We start from the raw sequence: 18,257 nt of genomic DNA on the forward strand, positions 1-18,257 counted from the left end.
AATCACCCTTGAACTTCAAAAAATCCTGATGTTTGTATCCCATTCTGGGAGATTCTGATGCAATTTGCTTGCGGTGCTGCCTGGTCTGGGGATTTTGAAAAGCTCCAGAGACTCTAATGTGCAGGGGAGTCCAAGAAGCCCCGGTTCGCACCACTTTGTCCTCTTCCCAAGGAAGGTCTCATGTGGCGCCCTGAGGAAAGGGATGCTCAGAAAGGATACCCAACGTTCCGTTTCTCAGAAGAAGGGAAGTGTGGTCTCGGAGCCACAAATCCTCCCGATCCCTGGGGCGGAAACGATGAGGAGGGAAGTCCTTCCAAATCAGTGGGTGAGGCAAGGGCAAGGTAGCCCGAGTCCAAATCTCTACCTGACTCTTAACTAGAAAGTTCTCACCCTGGAGCGCAAGGGCTGTCTGGCCAAGTCCCGAAGGCCTCAGAAGATAACAGCGCCACCGCGAAGTCCGGCAGATGGTCTCCACAGGTGAGGCAGAAGTTAAGAGGTTTCCACAGGTGAGGCAGAGGCCCAAGAGAATGCGGCGGCCACTTCGAGGACTGGCCCAAGCCTGGACGACTTTAGACTGAAGCGGGGAGCTTCTCTCGGCTCCAAATTGCTGCGCGGAAGCTCTTCCTGAGAGGGAAGAAAGGCGGGGTGGGGAACACCGGGTCAAACCTGGTGCTACTAGAGGAGGGTGGTGCAGCACTAAGCGCTCGGAGCTCGAGGCGCAGTGCAACCTCCTTGGGCAGCACGTGGCGCGGTGGGAGAGGCGGCCCAGGAGGCGCGGACTACAAGTCCCGAAAGGCTTCGGGCAGCGCTGGGCGGTGCCAGAGCTGGGCCAGGAGGCTGGCGGGGCTCAGGCGTGCGCAGTGGTTATCGGGAGTGGCGGGGCGGGTCCTCCCCGCTGTCACTGTGGCCCGGGGCGTCCGGGCGGGGGTGGTCGCGGCCATTGGCTGAGAGGCGAGGGGGGCGGGGCCGCCGCGAGGCGCAGAGGCTTTAGGCTGAGCGGGTGTAGGCGGGCGGCCGGCAGAGGAGGTGCGAGCCGGGCTGTAGCGTTCCGGCCAGGCCATGGCAGCGTCACCCCTGAAAGTGTGCATCGTGGGCTCCGGGAACTGGTGAGCGGCGGCGGGCCGGCGGCGGGCCGGCGGCTGGGGCTCCGCTTGCGGGAAGCCCCTCTCTCAGGCGGCCGAGGGCGCGCGTACCCCCCGCAGCGTGGGCACTGGGCACCGCGCGCGGGGAGGCGGGTCAGGCTGCCTCAAGGCTGGGCTGGGCACCGCTCTCCCGGGGAGGCCGCGCTGAGGCACTGCCCCGGGAGGCCCTGGGCCCGCGTGCCCGGGGAGGTGGCGCGGAGAGAGCATATGGCATGCCCGCGGGCACCTGTCTGCTCTCGCAGCACCGCGCGCGGCTGGCGCACGAAGGCCACCTGCTCGCCGCTGCCAGGGGTTTGCGCAACATTCTAAAGGCGTTCTCTACTTTCCTGGGCAGATCGCCTGGGTCCAGGAGTTGGAGGGAGCTGGAGCGTTCTTGCTGTGGTTTCCGTGTGGAGGAAGCGGAGGCACAGGGGGTTGAAGGGCGCTTTTGCTTATCCAGGTCGAGGGCGGGGCCGGCGATGCCCTTCCAAGTGAGGGTCTCGCTCAGGCTTCTGCTTAGTAACCTTTCGGGAAGAACATCCCAAGTTCGTTCATGCCAGGCTCGCACTGTAGCCCGGGAGCATTGGGACTCCTCTGGGAGGTTTGTGAAGCTTTGCGTCTCGGCTAGGCTTTGACTTTAGCGTTTGTAAAGCACTTTGTGCCGTGCACTCTTGTAAGCACTTTAAATGTCAGCTCTTTTAGTTCCCTTTCTTCTTCTTCTTCTAAGTTTAAGAAAGGGAACTAAAACGGTGGGAATGTTTGACGTGTGCAGGTGAATATAGAGGAAAGTGGGCTGGAGGCAAGAAGGCAGAATATGGTATAGCATCTGATATTTTAACATTGCCGTGCACTGTTTTTCCCACGTCCGAGGAACTGGTATAGAATAGTTGAGTGTTGTTTTTTCACTTCACTTTTTTTTTTTTTCCTGTGGTGGGACACTCATCACAGTTCAGGCTTCTAGGAGTCCTGCAGCAATTGGTACTAGTTACTTGGTCTCCATTTTTTTCTTTTTTTGGGGGGGGGGGCGGCACCCATGACCTATGGAAGTTCCCAGGCTAGGGGTCCAATCGGAGCTGTAGCTGCCTACAGCCACAGCCAGGCAGGATCCCACCGTGGCTGAGACCTACACCATAGCTCAAAATAACGCTGGATTCCCTATCCCCTGAGCAAGGCCAGGAATCTAACCTGCATCCTCGTGGGTACTAGTTGGATTCGTTTCTGCTGCCCCACAATGGGACTCCTGGTCTCCCTCTTTAAGACTTGGCCCAGAAGGTACTTGGAGGAAACCTTACATGGTTTTCCACAAAACCCCACAAAAAAATATTGATTGAAACCTTTTACCCACTCTTGTTCCCCAAGCTACCTCTGGGAGGAAAATCAGTTTCTTCTTCTTTTTTTTTTTTTTTTTGTTGTTGTTGTTGTTGTCTTTTCTAGGGCCACACTCAGGAAACATATGGAGGTTCCCAGGCTAGGGGTCTAATTGGAGCTGTTGCCGTCGGCCTATGTCACAGCCACAGCAACACCAGATCCCAGTCATGTCTGCGACCTGCACCACAGCTCACAGCAACGTTGGATCCTTAACCCACTGAGCAAGGTCAGGGATCAAACCTGCAACCTCATGGTTCCTAGTGGGATTCGTTAACCACTGAGCCGTGATGGGAATTCCTCCTTCTATTTTGGCTGCACTCTTGGAATATGGAAGTTTCCTGTCCAGGATGTAATTCCAGCCATAGCTGTGACCTTTGTCACAGCTTTGGCAATGCCAGATCCTTAGCCCACTGCACCACACTGGGAACTCAGTTTCTTCTGTTTTTCCTGGGAGAATTCCCATCAGATGGAAGTGAATTTTTACATATATTCTTTTACCTCTCTGCCCTGCGAATACTAGGATATTATGCACTTTCTGTAAACCTCTTTTCCCAATCAACAGCAGAATGTTCTGTATAACATGTAGTGGGGTTGGTACCTGTCCACTTCGGGGCTTCTTTTGGACTTGCAGCTTAACTTTGCCAGTTTTGATCCCAAGGTCACTTGAGTGAGATGTTGGTTGCCATGTCAGCCATGAGACTGGTAAAGTGCCCACTTAGCATGTGTCCTTTAACACTAGTTTCCTCTTCTGTAAGAGGACACAGGACCACCGAAGGTAATACCTTTTCTTCCTTTGCAAGGTGCAGTAGATGGAACACGGCTTTGCCACACCAGCTTTGGGCCAGGAGCAAGAGTAGTGAAGTGCCCCTCCTGCCCCCTCTACTGGATTTGGCTGCCTTCCCACAGCTTCACTCTGATGTACTTGACTGTTTTTTTTGGCTCACTCCAGCTCAAGGAAATGGAGTAGAACTTGGCAAGTGACACTGGAGCAGAGCAGTTGAGAAATGTGCGGATGGTTTGGGCTGGCTGCCTGGCTTTGTTAATTACAGGATCTGAGGGGAACAGTTGGCTTGCCTGCCCCTGCCCCTGCCCCTGCCCCAGGTGCAGAGCTGTCCAATCCTAGAGAGAGGATCACAACCTCCCCAAAGAGATTCGGGAACTTAGGCACTGAAAATACCCACAGGCTGCATAGGGGCCCTGGGAGTGTTCAGCTCTGGTCACAGGCATTTGATTGTCTGTTCTACACAGATAGTGTGGTCTTTCTAGGGATACAGACACAACTGGATATAATCCTTGCCTTTAAGGATCTTACCTTCAGGTCACAGACAGATAAGGTCTTGGAAGATACATTCAGAAGAAATATAGAGTGGATTGAAATATCTGTCATGATTAGATATGACCTTTTAGTGTTTCTTAAAACGTGGTCCAAAGACCACTTGCATCAGAATTAGCACCGAAGCTGGACTTACTGAATCATACATATTTCCCAAGGGTGGGACAGATGTTTCTCTAAGGAACTTCAGCCTTTTGCTAACTTTAAAACAGGTTACCAAAAGACAGACCTTTCCAGATATTCAGAAATAGGAAGTTGCTTAAGCAGTGTTTATACTTGGGACTTTGAGGTAGTGCCGAATGCTACCTCGATGATAAGGTGCTATATCAATAGCTAAAAGGTGGCTCTAAGGCTCACGCTGAGTGCCTTCCCCCATAAATAATCATCAGTTGCTATGCCTGAAGACTGAGTCTAGCTGATTTTTGGAATCATTATAGTGTCTTCTTTTTATTTTGGCCACACCCATGGCATGCAGAAGTTCCCCAGTCAGGGATCAAACCTGCACCTCAGCAATAACCAGAGCCACAGCAGTGACAGTGCCTGATCCATAACCTACTGAGCCACCAGGGAACTCCCTCTTGTACCTTCTTTCTTTCCTATTGTGGCAGATTGGGTTAAGAATCTGACTGCAGGAGTTCCCGTCATGGCCCAGTGGTTAATGAATCTGACTAGGAACCATGAGGTGGCGGGTTTGATCCCTGGCCTTGCTCAGTGGGTTAAGGGTCCAATGTTGCCGTGAACTGTGGTGTAGGTTGCAGACGCGGCTTGGACCCTGCGTTGCTGAGGCTCTGGTGTAGGCAGGCAGCTACAGCTCAGATTAGACCACTAGCCTGGGAACCTCCATATGCCGGGGGATCAGCCCTAGAAAAAAAGGCAAAAAGACAAAAAAAAAAAAAAAAAGAAAAAAAAGAATCTGACTGCAGTGGCCCCGGTCACTGCAGAGGTACACATTCAATCCCCAGCCCAGCACAGTGGGTTAAAAGATAAGGCATTGCTGCAGCTCTGGCATAGGTTGCAGCTGCAGCTTGGATCTGATCCTTGGCTTGGGAACTTCCATATGCCACAGGTGTGGTCATTTAAAAAAAAAAAAAAATTGGGAGTTCCCTTCATGGCTCAGTGGTTAATGAACCCAACTAGGACCCATGAGGATACAGGTTCAATCCCTGGCCTCTCTCAGTGGGTTAAGGATCTGGCATTGCCGTGAGCTATGGTGTAGGTCGCAGACGCGGCTCGGATCTGGCGTTGGCTGTGGCTGTGGTGTAGGCCGGCAGCTACATCTCCTATTCGACCTCTAGCCTGGGAACTTCATATGCCCAGAGTGCAGCCCTAAAAAGCAAAACAAGCAAACAAACAAAAAGGAACGTGGTCAGAGAGGAGGTGGAGCGGGGGGGGGGCCTCCTGCATTCAGAGGAACTGTGTGGGATACAGAGAGATGATGCTTCCTTGGCTTTCCAGGTCCCAGTTACTCACCAAACAACAAAAAGGAAAAAAAAAGCTTCTTAAGTTCCTCCAAAGAGGAAACAAAGTTTCTTCACCAGAGTCTTGAGAAGCTCACCTAGACACAGTGTATCTAGCACGCAACTCTAGGACTCAGACCTCAGGGTTGTATCTGCAGCCACACTGCTGTGTCAGGGAGCCCAAATCCAGAAAGACGCAAACCTCCGGAGGCCAGGGAATGCAGCAGAAGGGTACTGCCTGGGCTTACTCATAAGTCAGCGGTCAGGTGATGAGTTGGCTGGTACTTTTGGTTCTAGATGTCCCCTTTCACATGTCTGGCAGTGGGTGGGCTTTGGCCAGGCTGACAGGAGTGACTGGCTACGTGTCTCTCACTCTGTAGCAGGTGACCTTGGACTTCTCTAATATCAGAGAGAGAGCTCAGAGTTCCCTAGTGACTCAGTGGGTTAAGGATCTGGCATTGTCACTGCAGCAGCTTGGGTCGCTGCTATGGCGAGGGTTCAATCTGTGGTCTGGGAACATCTGCAAGCCGCAGGTGTGGCAAAAAAAAAAAAAAAAAAAAAAAGCTCATATAGGTGGAATCATAGAATATTTGTTGCTTTTTTTTTTTGTAACTACATGGTTCATTTGGGTTGTAGCATGTGTCAAAACTTTCTGTTTAAAAAAAGGTGGAATGATACTCCATTTTGTGTGTATATATACACACACACATCACATTTTGTTTATTTGTTTGATCTATCTGTGGACATGGACGTTTGGGTTGCTTTCACCTTTTGGCTATTGTGAATAATTTTGCTATGAACATTGGTGTAAAAATATCTCTTCAAGAGTCTGCTTTTAGTTCTTTTGGCAATATAGCCAGAAATGGAATTGTTGGATCATATGGTCATTTCCGTTTCTTTTTTTTTGTTTTTTTGTCTTTTTTTTTTTTTTTTTGCCACTTCTTGGGCCACTGCCTCGGCATTTGGAGATTCCCAGGCTAGGGGTCAAATTGGAACTATAGCCGCCTGCCTATGCCAGAGCCACAGGAACGCGGGATCAGAGCCGCTTCTGCAACGTACACCACAGCTCACAGGATCGTTAACCCACTGAGCAAGGCCAGGGATCAAAGAACCCCCAACCTCATGGTTCCTAGTCAGATTCGTTAACCACTGAGCCACAACGGGAACTCCTGATTGTATTTTAAAAGCCCTAAATTGTGAAGAATTACTCTCCTAGGATGGTGAGATTATAATTGTTTTTTACATCTTTCATGTATTGCTTTTATGAATAAAAAAGTACATGTTACTTAAACCAAAATTGATCATACTCTTCTCGTGGATCCATAGGCGGGATCAGCTCTGGGCATGAGATGGAAAGAATCTGTCTGCATCCTTGCTTATTATCCTCTTAGGTTTTTCCTCCTTGGTAAAAGAAGGATGGTCTATGGGGTCCTTTCTGGGCCAGAAAGTTTCTGCACCCCATGCACTTCTGGAGATTGTCAGGTTCCAGCCTGACTTGATAGGCATCCTGTTCCTTGGCTGATTAAAATATTACATCTTTATAGAGAGGAACAGGTGTGGAGTTCCCTTGTGGCACAGCAGGTTAAAGATCTGGCATTGTCACTACAGTGGCCCAGGTCCCTGCTGTTAGATCCCTGGTCCTCAGAACCTCCACATGAACAGCCAAAACAAAAACAACAGTACCTTGGTAGTAATCAGATTGCCATATATAAATGTATCAAATCAACATCTGGTACCCCTTCAATTTATACAATGTTATGTCAATTACATGTCACTCAAAAAACAAAATGCAAACAAACAGTGCCTGACACCTGGTGGTCAACATATCCCTACCCCTCTCTGCCCCTTGCCTCATCCTTGCCTCTTCATCTTCTCTCTCCCCTTCCTCTTCGCTCTCCCTTCTTAGCCTCTCCTACTCTCCCCATGTCACTGTCTCCTCTCCCTTTCTCTACTCCCCTTCTCTCCCTCTCTCACAGGTGTGGGCCCTGGATAAAAGCAGGGGACAACTCCATGCCCTTCCCCCCATTCCTGCATCTTGTTCCATGGGCCCTTCCCTCTGCCTGTAAGTGCCCCCCCACCTCGCCCCAGATAAGGCACTCTCAGCCTTCAGAATCCAGAATTCAGCCCTTCCCTTCCTCAGCTCCCCCTTGGCAGATGTCAGGATGCCAAGCGTCACCTGCTTAGCTTTTTTGGTGACTGTGGTCCAGTTACATTTCTTTGTATGCTTCCTGGAGCAACATCAGTCTCCATTTGCCAGCCTTCAAGCTCTTTAGGGGCAGGGACTTTACTGCCTTTCTTTCTGCCTCTGGGTGGGGCTCTGTCTGCCTAGCATGGGTTCTCTGAGTGTATTCTCAAAAAATGACTCTCCTCTACTAGGGAACAAAGAGAAATTAGCAGAAAGTGTAGGCTTTGGGAACAGATCTGGGTTATAACTGCGGGATGGACAGCATGACCTGGTGATTTATTCATTCTCTCTGAGCCTTGACTACTCCATCTGTAAATTGGGGATGATGTAGCTGCTGGGAAGATGAAATGAGCTATTATGTCACATACCCAATATGTACACAACTGGCACTGGAACGTGATTTCCCACTCAAGCCCTTTTAAAATTTCATTGGCATAGCATTGCCAAGGTTGCAAATTAATCTATTTTGAGGCCCAAGTCTTAAGATAATTCATAATTCCATGGGAGGAGTTCTCTTGTGGCACAGGGTTAAGGATCTGGTGTTGTCACTGCAGTGGCTTGGGTTGCAGCTGTGTGGTACAGGTTCAATCCCTGGCCTGGGAACTTTCCCATGCCACAGGTGCAACCAAAAAAGAAAAAAAGATTGCATAGGAAATGTGGTATTATACCTCTGAGTAAAGACCCAGGACTAGCCCTCAATTGTCCTTAGGCCTCTCCCAGTTCTGCCACTGCCTGGTTGAGTGACCCAAGGTCACAGGGCGTGAGCATCTTAATCAGCTAGGTGGAGGTTTATTTATTTATTTATTTATTGTCTTTTCTAGGGTGTGACCCGCGGCATATGGAGGTTCCCAGGCTAGGGGTCTAATTGGAGCTGTAACTGCTGGCCTACGCCACAGCCACAGCAACACGGGATCCGAGCCGCGTCTGCGACCTACACCACAGCTCACAGCAATGCTGGATCCCCAACCCACTGAACAAGGCCAGAGATCAAACCCGCAACCTCACGGTTCCTAGTCGGATTCGTTAACCACTGAGCCACCACGGGAACTCCCAGGTGGAGGTTTAGATGGGATTAAACCTCCATTACGCAGGCACTGTCCCGGTGACTTTTACTCCACTTATTCCCTTACACTTTCTTGTAAAAGTTGACTTGAGGTAGTTACCTGGTGGTCTCGTGGTTAGGATTTGGCACTTTCATGGCTGAAGCCATGGTTCAATCCCTGGTCTGGGAACTGACATCCTACACCAAGCCACTGCATGCCTCAGGCCCCCCCCCCCCCCAAAAGTTAAGTTGAAAGCTTTGTCACCACTGCAAATATGGTAACAAGAGGCACCAATAGAATGGAAGTAGAAGGTAACAACAGGCACCAATAGAATGGAAACAAAACAGTGTTCTAAAATCCTTGCCAGATACTATGCTTGCCAAGGCTCTGAGCTGGAGGCCGAAGAAGGGAAATTCGCACATGCTAGAGAGATGAGAACAACATTGAAGCACTCCTATGAGACATTCTGTGTGTCCAAGAGAGTTGAAAAGGCCACAAGCTTCAGTGTCATTTGGTTCTGTGTATATGGGTCACTTTGGGAAACACCGGACCTGTCATTGAGTAGGTGGACAAGCTGGCAGGTGGAGAAATGGCTGCCTGTGCCCTTAACCCAACCATGATATGGTCCCTGCCTGATGCCTGCCTGACCAGGCTCAGGCAGTGGCAGGATAGCCCCTGAAATGTGGATACTCCACCACCTTGGCCATGGGACCCCAGCTCCTACCACAGCCAAGCCACACACAAACCACTTCTGTAGACTGGACTCTAGGCAGCATTTTCACTTTATTTTTATTTATTTATTTATTTTTTGTCATTTTTTGCTATTTCTTGGGCCGCTCCTGCGGCATATGGAGGTTCCCAGGCTAGGGGTCCAATCGGAGCTGTAGCCACCAGCCTACGCCAGAGCCACAGCAACTCGGTATCCGAGCCGCTTCTGCAACGTACACCACAGCTCACGGCAACGCCGGATCGTTAACCCACTGAGCAAGGGCAGGGATCGAACCCGCAACCTCATGGTTCCTAGTCGGATTCGTTAACCACTGAACCATGATGGGAACTCCCATTTTCACTTTATTTTAAGCTCAGTTCTAATGTGTCTGTGCATGTTTTTGGCCTGTTAGCCAGGCATGTTTTTAGGACAGGGTTGTCACTTATACGTGGACTCTCCTTGGCTTCAAAACACACAGGTTCCTCCCAAACACTCCCTTTCAGTTGGGTCCTTTTCCTTACACATAAGTGACAAACACATTTAGTACAATTTCAGAGCCACAAAGGAGTTTGGGTATAAATTATACTTAAAAAACAAAACAGAACAGGAGTTTTCTGTTGTGGCTCAGTGATAACGAACCCGACTCGTATCCATGAGGATGTGGGTTCAATCCCTGGCTCTGCTCAGTAGATTAAGGATCCATTGTTGCTGTGAACTGTGGTGTAGGTCATAGATGTGGTTTGGATCTGATGTTGCTGTGGCTGTGGTATCGGCCGGCAGCTGCAGCTCTGATTTGATCCCTGGCCTGGGAACTTCCATATGCCACTGGTGTGGCCCTCAAAGACAAAATAAAAATTTAAAAAAAACCAGCTTTTTTTCCAGTATAATTGAGACACAGAAAACTCTGACATACTTCATATTTGATGGGTTTGGAAATATGCATACACCCATGAAACCATTACCATAATGAAGGTTATTAACGTCCATCATCTCCAAGAGTTTGCTTCTGGTGCCACCTCCTCCTACCCCCATTTTGGGTGTAACACACAATGAGGTTGGCTGTAGGCTTGTCATAGAGAATATATAGCCTTTATTATGTTGAGGTGAATTGTACTTTTTTAAAAATAATTTTTATTTTTTTCCATTAGAGTTGGTTTACAGTGTTCTGTCAATTTTCTACAGTACAGCAAAGTGACCGAGGCACACATGCATATATACATTCTTTTTCTCACGTTATCCTCCTGAATTATACTTCTGAGGTTTTATAAACAACACAGAAAAAGGTGGACAGCAAGAAAACTGTTTGGTTCAACATGGAGATTATACTGAAAGATTAAAACAAAACAGTGTTTTCATTTCTAATCCCCCCCCAAAATTATTGTATATGTTATTTAGAAAGAATAAGACCACTGGAGTTCTCACTGTGGTGCAATGGGATGGGCAGCATCTCTGCAGCAGGTTCAGTCCCTGGCCTGGCACGGTGGGCTAGAGGATCCGTAGGTGGCAATTGTGGCTCAGGTCAGATCTGAACACTGGCTGGAGATCTCTGTACACAGCAGGGTGGCCAAGAAATAATGATAATAAAAACAAAGAACAAGACCAGACCTTAGAGGAATTAGAATCTTGGTTCCTTGGTTCCTCTCCTTAGATTTGTCCTTGAATTATATTTCATGACTCTTCCCATCTTTTTTCTTCCCCTCTCCCCTCCCCCATCCCTGAGTGGCAGATCCCACAGCTTGGCCCAGAATTACCCAGATTTACTCCTAGTTACTGCACAGTTGACTGCAAGCACCTCTGCCTTGGGGAACAGATGCACACACCCAGGGCTCTTGCCTAGCTATTGTCAGAGGACTGGCATTAACTAGTGTTAATCGGCATCTTATCTTCCCCTGTGGGAAAGCCTCTGGGAGACTGATTCATTAGGTTTGGTGAATAGAGATGCAGAAAAAGGGGAGCCTTTAGAGGGTGTCTGTGGGGGAGGAGGGGCGGGGAACAGATGCTCTGGCTGCTGGGCCCGGGCCCTTGATTTACTCCTTTTCTGCTATCCACTCAGATCTTGTCTTTCCTTTAGGACTGCACCTGGGGCCTGAGGGAATTCAGCAGAACACAGCTTTTTCTGCATTTTAATCTCTTTGATCGAATTGAAATACAGTTTAGTTACCTGGGAGACCTCTACCTCTAAGTGTTATTTTTAGGCCATCTTTCAGGTGGATTTCTCTTCTGCCTGTGACACTCCTTCAAGATAAGTTGATGCCTGCTTGTCTCTAAGGTGGTGCTTTTTGACCAGATCTGAGGATTTCCTGATCATGGGGTAGTATTTCCAGGTGAAAACATTGACGTTTTAGCTTGAGAATGATACAGCATCACAGCTTGAGTTCTCAGTGCTTGAATCAGAGCACAAGTCTTCTGAGTTACCTAATGATTTTTCTCTTCTGCCCAAGTGAATTTAATTTTTTTCTTGTCCACTGTTTCTTTTGTAGGGGTTCAGCTGTTGCAAAAATAATTGGTGATAATGTCAAGAAACTACAGAAGTTTGCCTCTACGGTCAAGATGTGGGTCTTTGAAGAAACGGTTAATGGGAGAAAACTGACAGACATCATCAATAACGACCATGAAAATGTGAAATATCTCCCTGGACATAAGCTGCCAGAAAATGTGGTAAGACTTGGGGATGAAAAGTACATTTGGTTAATTCTAAAAGTTATGCTTGGAGGTTCCCTGTGTCTCAGTGGGCTAAGGATCTGGTGTTGTCACTGCAGTGGCTTGGGCCGCGGCTGTGGTGCAGGTTCAGTCCCTGGCCCAGGAACTTCCACATGCCTCAGGTGAGGACCCCCAAAAAGAGGATGTTGGGGGTGGGGAGAGTCAACTAATGTAAGTGACTGGGAAGGCACAGCAAAGGAGGCTAAGGGTGTTATGCAGATTTAAGTCCCTGCCTTCCCCATTCGAGAATTTCTAGAGATTTGCTTTTCCTGGTACTTGTGGGAGAACCCCTTAGAAATGGAAATTTCCCATATAAATGTAAATGTTCCTTAAAAAAGGGCTATGTACCTGCTTGCTTATCAGTTTCTTTCAGGTCTGATGGTTCTTAAAAAATAAACAGCTCAAAATAATTAATGGGCCAAAGAGGCATAGTTTTGAGATGGCAAAATCTGCTCCCCCACAAAGCCCCAAATCAAAATGTTGGCAGGATTGGTTTCTTCTGAGGTCTGTCTTTGACGTGTAGATACCACCTTCTCCCTGTGTCTCCATGGGCCTCTCCTTCTGTGTGTCTGTTGGATTAGGGCTCATCCTAAGGACCTCATTTTAACATCATTACCTTTATAAAGACCCCATTTCCTAAATAGTCACATTCTGATGTACTTGAGTTAGGACTTCAACATAGGAATTGAGGGTGGGGCCGGGCGTGCATTTCAACCCTTTATGGGCTGCTTCCTTGGCATTCAGAGGGCTGGTCACATCCAAGCCAAAACTAACAACTTTCCCTTTGCCCCATGTCTCTTGGTAACTCCCGAGATACCTGCTGAAGAAAAATTAATCAGTTGATCTAAGAAAGAAATGGAAAATTCTGTTTGAGACAAATCGAGGATTACAACTGGGGGACAGCATCTCAGAAAGCTCAGAGAACTGTTCCATCCATTTAGAGGTCAAAGCACAGTTGTGTGAGTTTTTTTGCTAGAGGGCTGTACATTAAATGACTTTTTACCCCCTTCTTTATCCACCCTGGTGCATATGGAGTTCCCAGGCCAGAGGTCAGATCTGAGCCGCAGTTGCGACCTTCGTCTGAGCTATGTCAATGCCAGGTCATTTAACCCACTGTTCTGGGCCAGGAATCAAATCTGTGTCCCGGTACTGTAAAGATGCAACAGGAACTCTAGTTAAGATATTATTGACAGTGTACACAGTCCAGGTCTCAAAGTTCAAAGTGATGAGTCATGATGACTCCCTACAAGAACAAAAGAAATGTTATCGTTTTTTTTTTTTTCTTTTACAGCTGAACCTGTGGCATATGAAAGTTCCTACGCCAGGGGTCAAGCCCGGCCACAGCCATGGCACTGCTGGATCCGAGCCACATCTTTGACATAAAAAGCTTATGGCAACACCAGATCCTTAATCCACTGATCTGGGATGGGGAACCCATATCCTTACAGAGGCTATGTTGGGTCCGTAACCTGCTGAGCCACAGCAGGCACTCCTAGATACTTTTTTTTGTGGATTCGGGTCTTTTTAGGGCCACACCTGCGGCATATGGAAGTTCCCAGGCTAGGGGTTGAATAGGAGCTGTGGCTGCTGGTCTACACCACAGCCACAGCAACGCCAGATCTCAGCCACGTCTTCAACCTACTCCACAGCTTAAGCAGCACCAGATCCTTAACCCACTGAGCCACAAAGGGAACTTCCTCCTTGATACTTTTTGAATGTTAATTGTTTCCTGATAAAGAACCCCAGGAATGTTATCTTTAAGAAGTGGTCTCCTTGCTGCTAGGAGAATGTTGCTCTTTATAGCTGAGCAGGTATTTCTGCTGATAGAGAAGGTTTGGTCCATGCAGATACATAGTGTACATCATAGGGGAGACAGGAGGCCAGAGGGCAGAGAAAAAATTCTCTTTGTTGACATTTTTCTTGTCTTGCCATAAAATACGAATTTTATTTCACATCCTCTTTCTTTTTCTTTTCTCTTTTTAGGACCGCACCCGATGCATGGAGGTTCCCAGGCTAGGGGTCGAATTGGAGCTATAGCCATCGGCCTATTCCAGAGGCACAGCAATGCAGGATCCAAGCCACATCTGTGACCTACACCACAGCTCAAGGCAACACTGGATCCTTAACCCGCTGAGTGAGGCCAGGGATTGAATCCACAACCTCATGGTTCCTAGCAGGATTCGTTTCCTCTGCACCACAACAGGAACTCCTCATATCCCCTTTCTAAGTGCAAAGAGTGTGGTGCATCCCTAGGCCACCTAATGCGCTGTAACTAAAATCTCAGGGAGTTCCTGTCATGGCTCAGTGGTTAACGAACCTGACTAGTATCCATGAGGACTCAGCGTTGCCGTGAGCTATGGTGTAGGTCACAGAAGTAGCTTGGATATGTCGTGGCTGTGGTGTAGGCCAGAAGCTACAGCTCTGATTTGACTCCTAGGCTGGGAACCTCCATGTGCCATGGGTGCAGTCCTAAAAAGACAATAAAAGTAAAAATAAAATAAAATCACAGTTAGGACTTGAATTACAGAAGGAGATTGGAGGAAAGAGAAAATTGGGGAGTTCCCACTGTGGCACAGCAGGTTAAGTATGGATATGGTGTTGCTGTAGCTGTGGCATAGGTTGCAGCTACAGCTCAGATTTGACCCCTGACCCAGGATTGTCCATATGATGGTAATGTGCCCTCCCCCGCAACAGAGAGGAAGACTGATGGTTTAAAATTCCAGCTTATTAGTTCTGAGCAAGAAAAATCTAGGTTATTGCCTGGCCTTGTTCTAATGACTTGCGGGGGAAGGAAGAGTGGAGCATGAGAATGAAAACAGTGACCCTGCTTCTGGAAGTGGAATTTATGAGCTCCTTTCCTAGATTCACCCTTGGGTGGCTCTCTGTAATCATCTGTTTGAAAAGCAGTCCACGTGGCTGCCTGACCTATTAACCAGACAAGCGAGGCCCCTGGTCAGCAAAGCACACCCATCATCGTGTGTTCAGTCTGAAGTCCTTTGCGGTGGGTACCCTGTATGTGCAAAGTCAGTGTTGGTACTGGAGGTAAAGAGGAGTAGGAGGGTCCAGCAGGGGAGACTGATAAATGCCAGGAAGTTTAGAGACACTAAGACCTAGCTCACTGAGGATTTCCATTTGTCTTCATTGTTCATTAGTGTCAAGTCCTGGGTGAAGTAGTTTACATATATCCTCTTGTTACCCCCAAACTGTGTTCACTTCTTGCTGGGTGTCGAGCCAAAAAATACAGTCAAGCCAAAGATTAGGAGAGGGAAGGATTTATTACTTGCAAGGAGTAAAGAGAACAGCAGGCATCTTTTGCCCAAAGCATTGTTCCCAACAAAGTTGGGGAAGTTTTAAGCTAAGGGAACATGGCATCTTCGTGAAGGGGCTTGGCGGTGGACAGACTGTCCACGCTTGGACCCAGTCAGTTTCAGGCTTCCATGGATCAAAATTCATTCAGTGAATTGATGTCCTGGGGGTCAGAGAAGATCAGCATCATTCCTTAGATTCCAGTTGATCTGGTGGTTGAGTATCCCAGGGGGATTAAATTCTGGAAAACAGCTTAAGATAGTGCTTTAGACTAGTCTTTGTCATTGAAATAGAACTAGGAGCCTTTATAATTGATTTGTTATCTTTGCTCTTATTTCTCTTGCCTGCTAAGTTCATCCTTGTGTTCTCTTAAGATCATTAATACTGAGGTCTGTTCAAGGGCAAGCATTGGAGCATTGGCCAGGCTTAGATCACAAAATGGCTTAGAGAGTTCCCACTGCGGTGCAGTGGGATCAGCAGCATCTCTGCAACACTGAGACAGGTTTGATCCCCAGCCGGCACAGTGGGTTACAGGAGCCAGCACTGCCAAAGCTGCTATATAAGTTGCAACTGCGACTGGGATCTGATCCCTGGCCCTGAGAATTCCATTGGGGCAGCCAAAAGAGGGAAAAAAAAAAAAAAAAAAAAAAAAGGGTTAGGCCAAAAATAGCTTCTTGGAGTTCCCCAAGGTAGCTCAGTGGGTTAAGGAGTCAGCTTTGTCACTTCTGTGGCTCTGGTTACTGCTGTACCACAGATTTGATCCCTGGCCTAGGAACTTCTGCATGCCACGGGCTTCACCCCCACCCCTCCAAATAGTGTAGGTGAGTTGCCTGTGATGTCCAGTTAACTAACCGGTGATAGAACTGGGCCAAGATGCTCACACACTGCACCATGATGGTTAATCCAGAGGATACAAAAGAACCTTCAGCTTTGGCCCACTGACTTTACTGGCTCTGTTCTGCATGATTTTAATTATTTTTAGTTTGTTTTTGTTTTTTTTAATTAACTTTGGACCAAGAGCCCTTGATTCCTGAAAGCATCAAGTGGAGCAGCCATGATGCCTTTGTTCTGATATGATTACTTGTCTGCCTTGCCAGTGAAAGGCAAGCCCTTTTGTTCTGAGTTGTCTTTCTCCACACACTTAAGGATCTTTAATGGTGGATACGCTCAGAAAGATTTTGGCAGGAGGCCCATGAAATAGGTCAGCATTTCCCAAGCTCTGTCCTGATTTTGTTCAGAGTAATAAACAGGACAGAGGCTTAGCTAAAGCTGTGTTTCTGAAAGAGGGTATTGAATTTACTGCATTAGTTGGGCAGAGCTCATTTTGATTCTGTGCAAGAGGAATCATGTTCTGTGAATGGGCTTGTGCACTGTCCAAAGGCAGCTGGTGTCACAAGTTGCTTCTGTGGGTTAAACCCTAAGTGCTTGGCCAAGGCCAATGGAAGGACGACCTTACCTACTGAGTGAACCCCCAGGCATATTGTTCCAGAGACTCATCACACCCAACCAACCACAGGTTCCTCTTTAATTTGTTGAAAAAGACGAGAAGAAATCCACACCAGCTGACAGCTTCCATGCGAACTTGGAAACTAGGGACATAGTGGGGATGGGGTGAATCCTTAAAGGTTAAGAAGTTATGGGAGGCAGGTAGATTTTTCTGATGAGTAACCTCAATTGTTTCATATCACTGCAAAGCATTGTCATCTACTTTACTTAATTTATTTTTATTATTTATTTTTGCTTTTAAGGGCCACACCTGTAGCATATGGAGGGTCCCAGGCTAGGGGTCTAATTGGAGCGACAGCTGCTGGCCGCAGCCACAGCAGCACCAGATATGAGCTGCGTCTGCAACCTACACCACAGCTCATGGCAGCGCCAGATCCTTAACCCACTGAGTGAGGCCAGGGATTGAACACGCAACCTCATGGTTCCTAGTCGGATTCGTTAATGATTGAGCCACGGCAGGAACTCTGGCAGGATTTTTGGTGATGAATCCTTGCTACTCAGCCTTGATTACCAACCTGGAGAAGCTCCTCTGAAGAGGAAGACAGATTTCCTCCTGTCCCTGGAGGTGTGAGTGAAAAGGGAGAGTGCAGAGCTTCAGGTTATGATCTGCGCTATGGGGAGTGACTCTATGTTGCTATTCAAATCAGCTTAAGGTGATGTTTTAGGTCTTGACTGAAAATTTGGGTAGGGCGGGTTTCAGGTGCAGCCCGAGACATTGGCTTACATGATGTCAATGAGGCGCTGTCTTTTCCTGTTTCTCTGCTCTGCCTTCATTCACATGGGAGACCCTTGGCAGGTCTGGGTTCTGCCCCTCACATTTGTAAAATGGTTGCAGCTGTTCCAGACCCCACACCATCATCCCATACCACTGTTCAAGGAAAGATCCAATAGCTGTAGCAGGGGAATAAGGAAGCAATTCTTCCCTAGAATCTCCAGCAAACATTGGCCCCCGTTGTTCTAGGTATCCATTTTCTTGAACAACTTAAGGACCAAAGGGAGGGGCCCATCCCACCCAAATCACATGGTTAAAAAGGGGAAGCTGCTGCTTTTGAAAAGAAATTAAGAGGCACTTGTGCTAGAAAGAAGGGGAATGAAGGCTAGGTGGTAAGTTAACAGGTCTTCCATACCAGTCAAAGGGGAGAGGAAGTGAAATAATGCCAGGTAGATTTCCTTGGGCAATTCTTTGGTTGAGGGTTATTAACTCTTTGCACCTATTAATTCAGAGACTAGAGTAAGCTATAAGGAGAGACATAGTAATGTGACTTAAAGAACAAAGGGATTTATTTTCCTCTGATATAACAGTGACCTAGCAGCTTTGCTTCACACCATTACTCTTGGTCCCATCTTTCTTCATCATTTCTGTGACATTTCCTACGTCTACTTTTCTTTCAGCTAGTACAACAAAGGGGAAGGGAAGGTGTGGAAGAAGCAGCCACTGTGTTAAGGGTTCTGGGCTTGAAGGGATGAGCACTGCTCATTATTGGAGGAGGTCTAGCTCACATTCCATTGATAAGAACCTGGTCCTTGAC

The 18,257-nt window shown here is 47.8% G+C and overlaps 1 protein-coding gene across 5 annotated transcripts in view; it reads left to right on the plus strand.

Moving 5' to 3' along the window:
- The first annotated feature begins 1,016 nt into the window (after positions 1–1,016).
- Positions 1,017–18,257, plus strand: part of GPD1L (glycerol-3-phosphate dehydrogenase 1 like) — a 49,945-nt gene continuing 32,704 nt past the window's right edge. For all 5 annotated transcript variants that reach the window (XR_014822684.1, XR_014822685.1, XR_014822686.1 and 2 more), the window contains exons 1-2: positions 1,017–1,106; positions 11,697–11,874. Coding sequence is in view for 1 of the 5 variants with exons in the window: in XM_003483139.5 (XP_003483187.1) it covers positions 1,060–1,106; positions 11,697–11,874 (225 nt within the window). In the remaining 4 variants the exon portion in view is untranslated. The remainder of the gene's footprint in view (positions 1,107–11,696; positions 11,875–18,257) is intronic.

This window comes from Sus scrofa, chromosome 13, assembly GCF_054392235.1.
Source record: "Sus scrofa isolate SSC_HxYL_T2T_F1_AM1 chromosome 13, Sscrofa_HxYL_maternal_Yorkshire_Landrace_v2.0, whole genome shotgun sequence".
In the NCBI taxonomy this organism is placed as follows: domain Eukaryota; kingdom Metazoa; phylum Chordata; class Mammalia; order Artiodactyla; family Suidae; genus Sus; species Sus scrofa.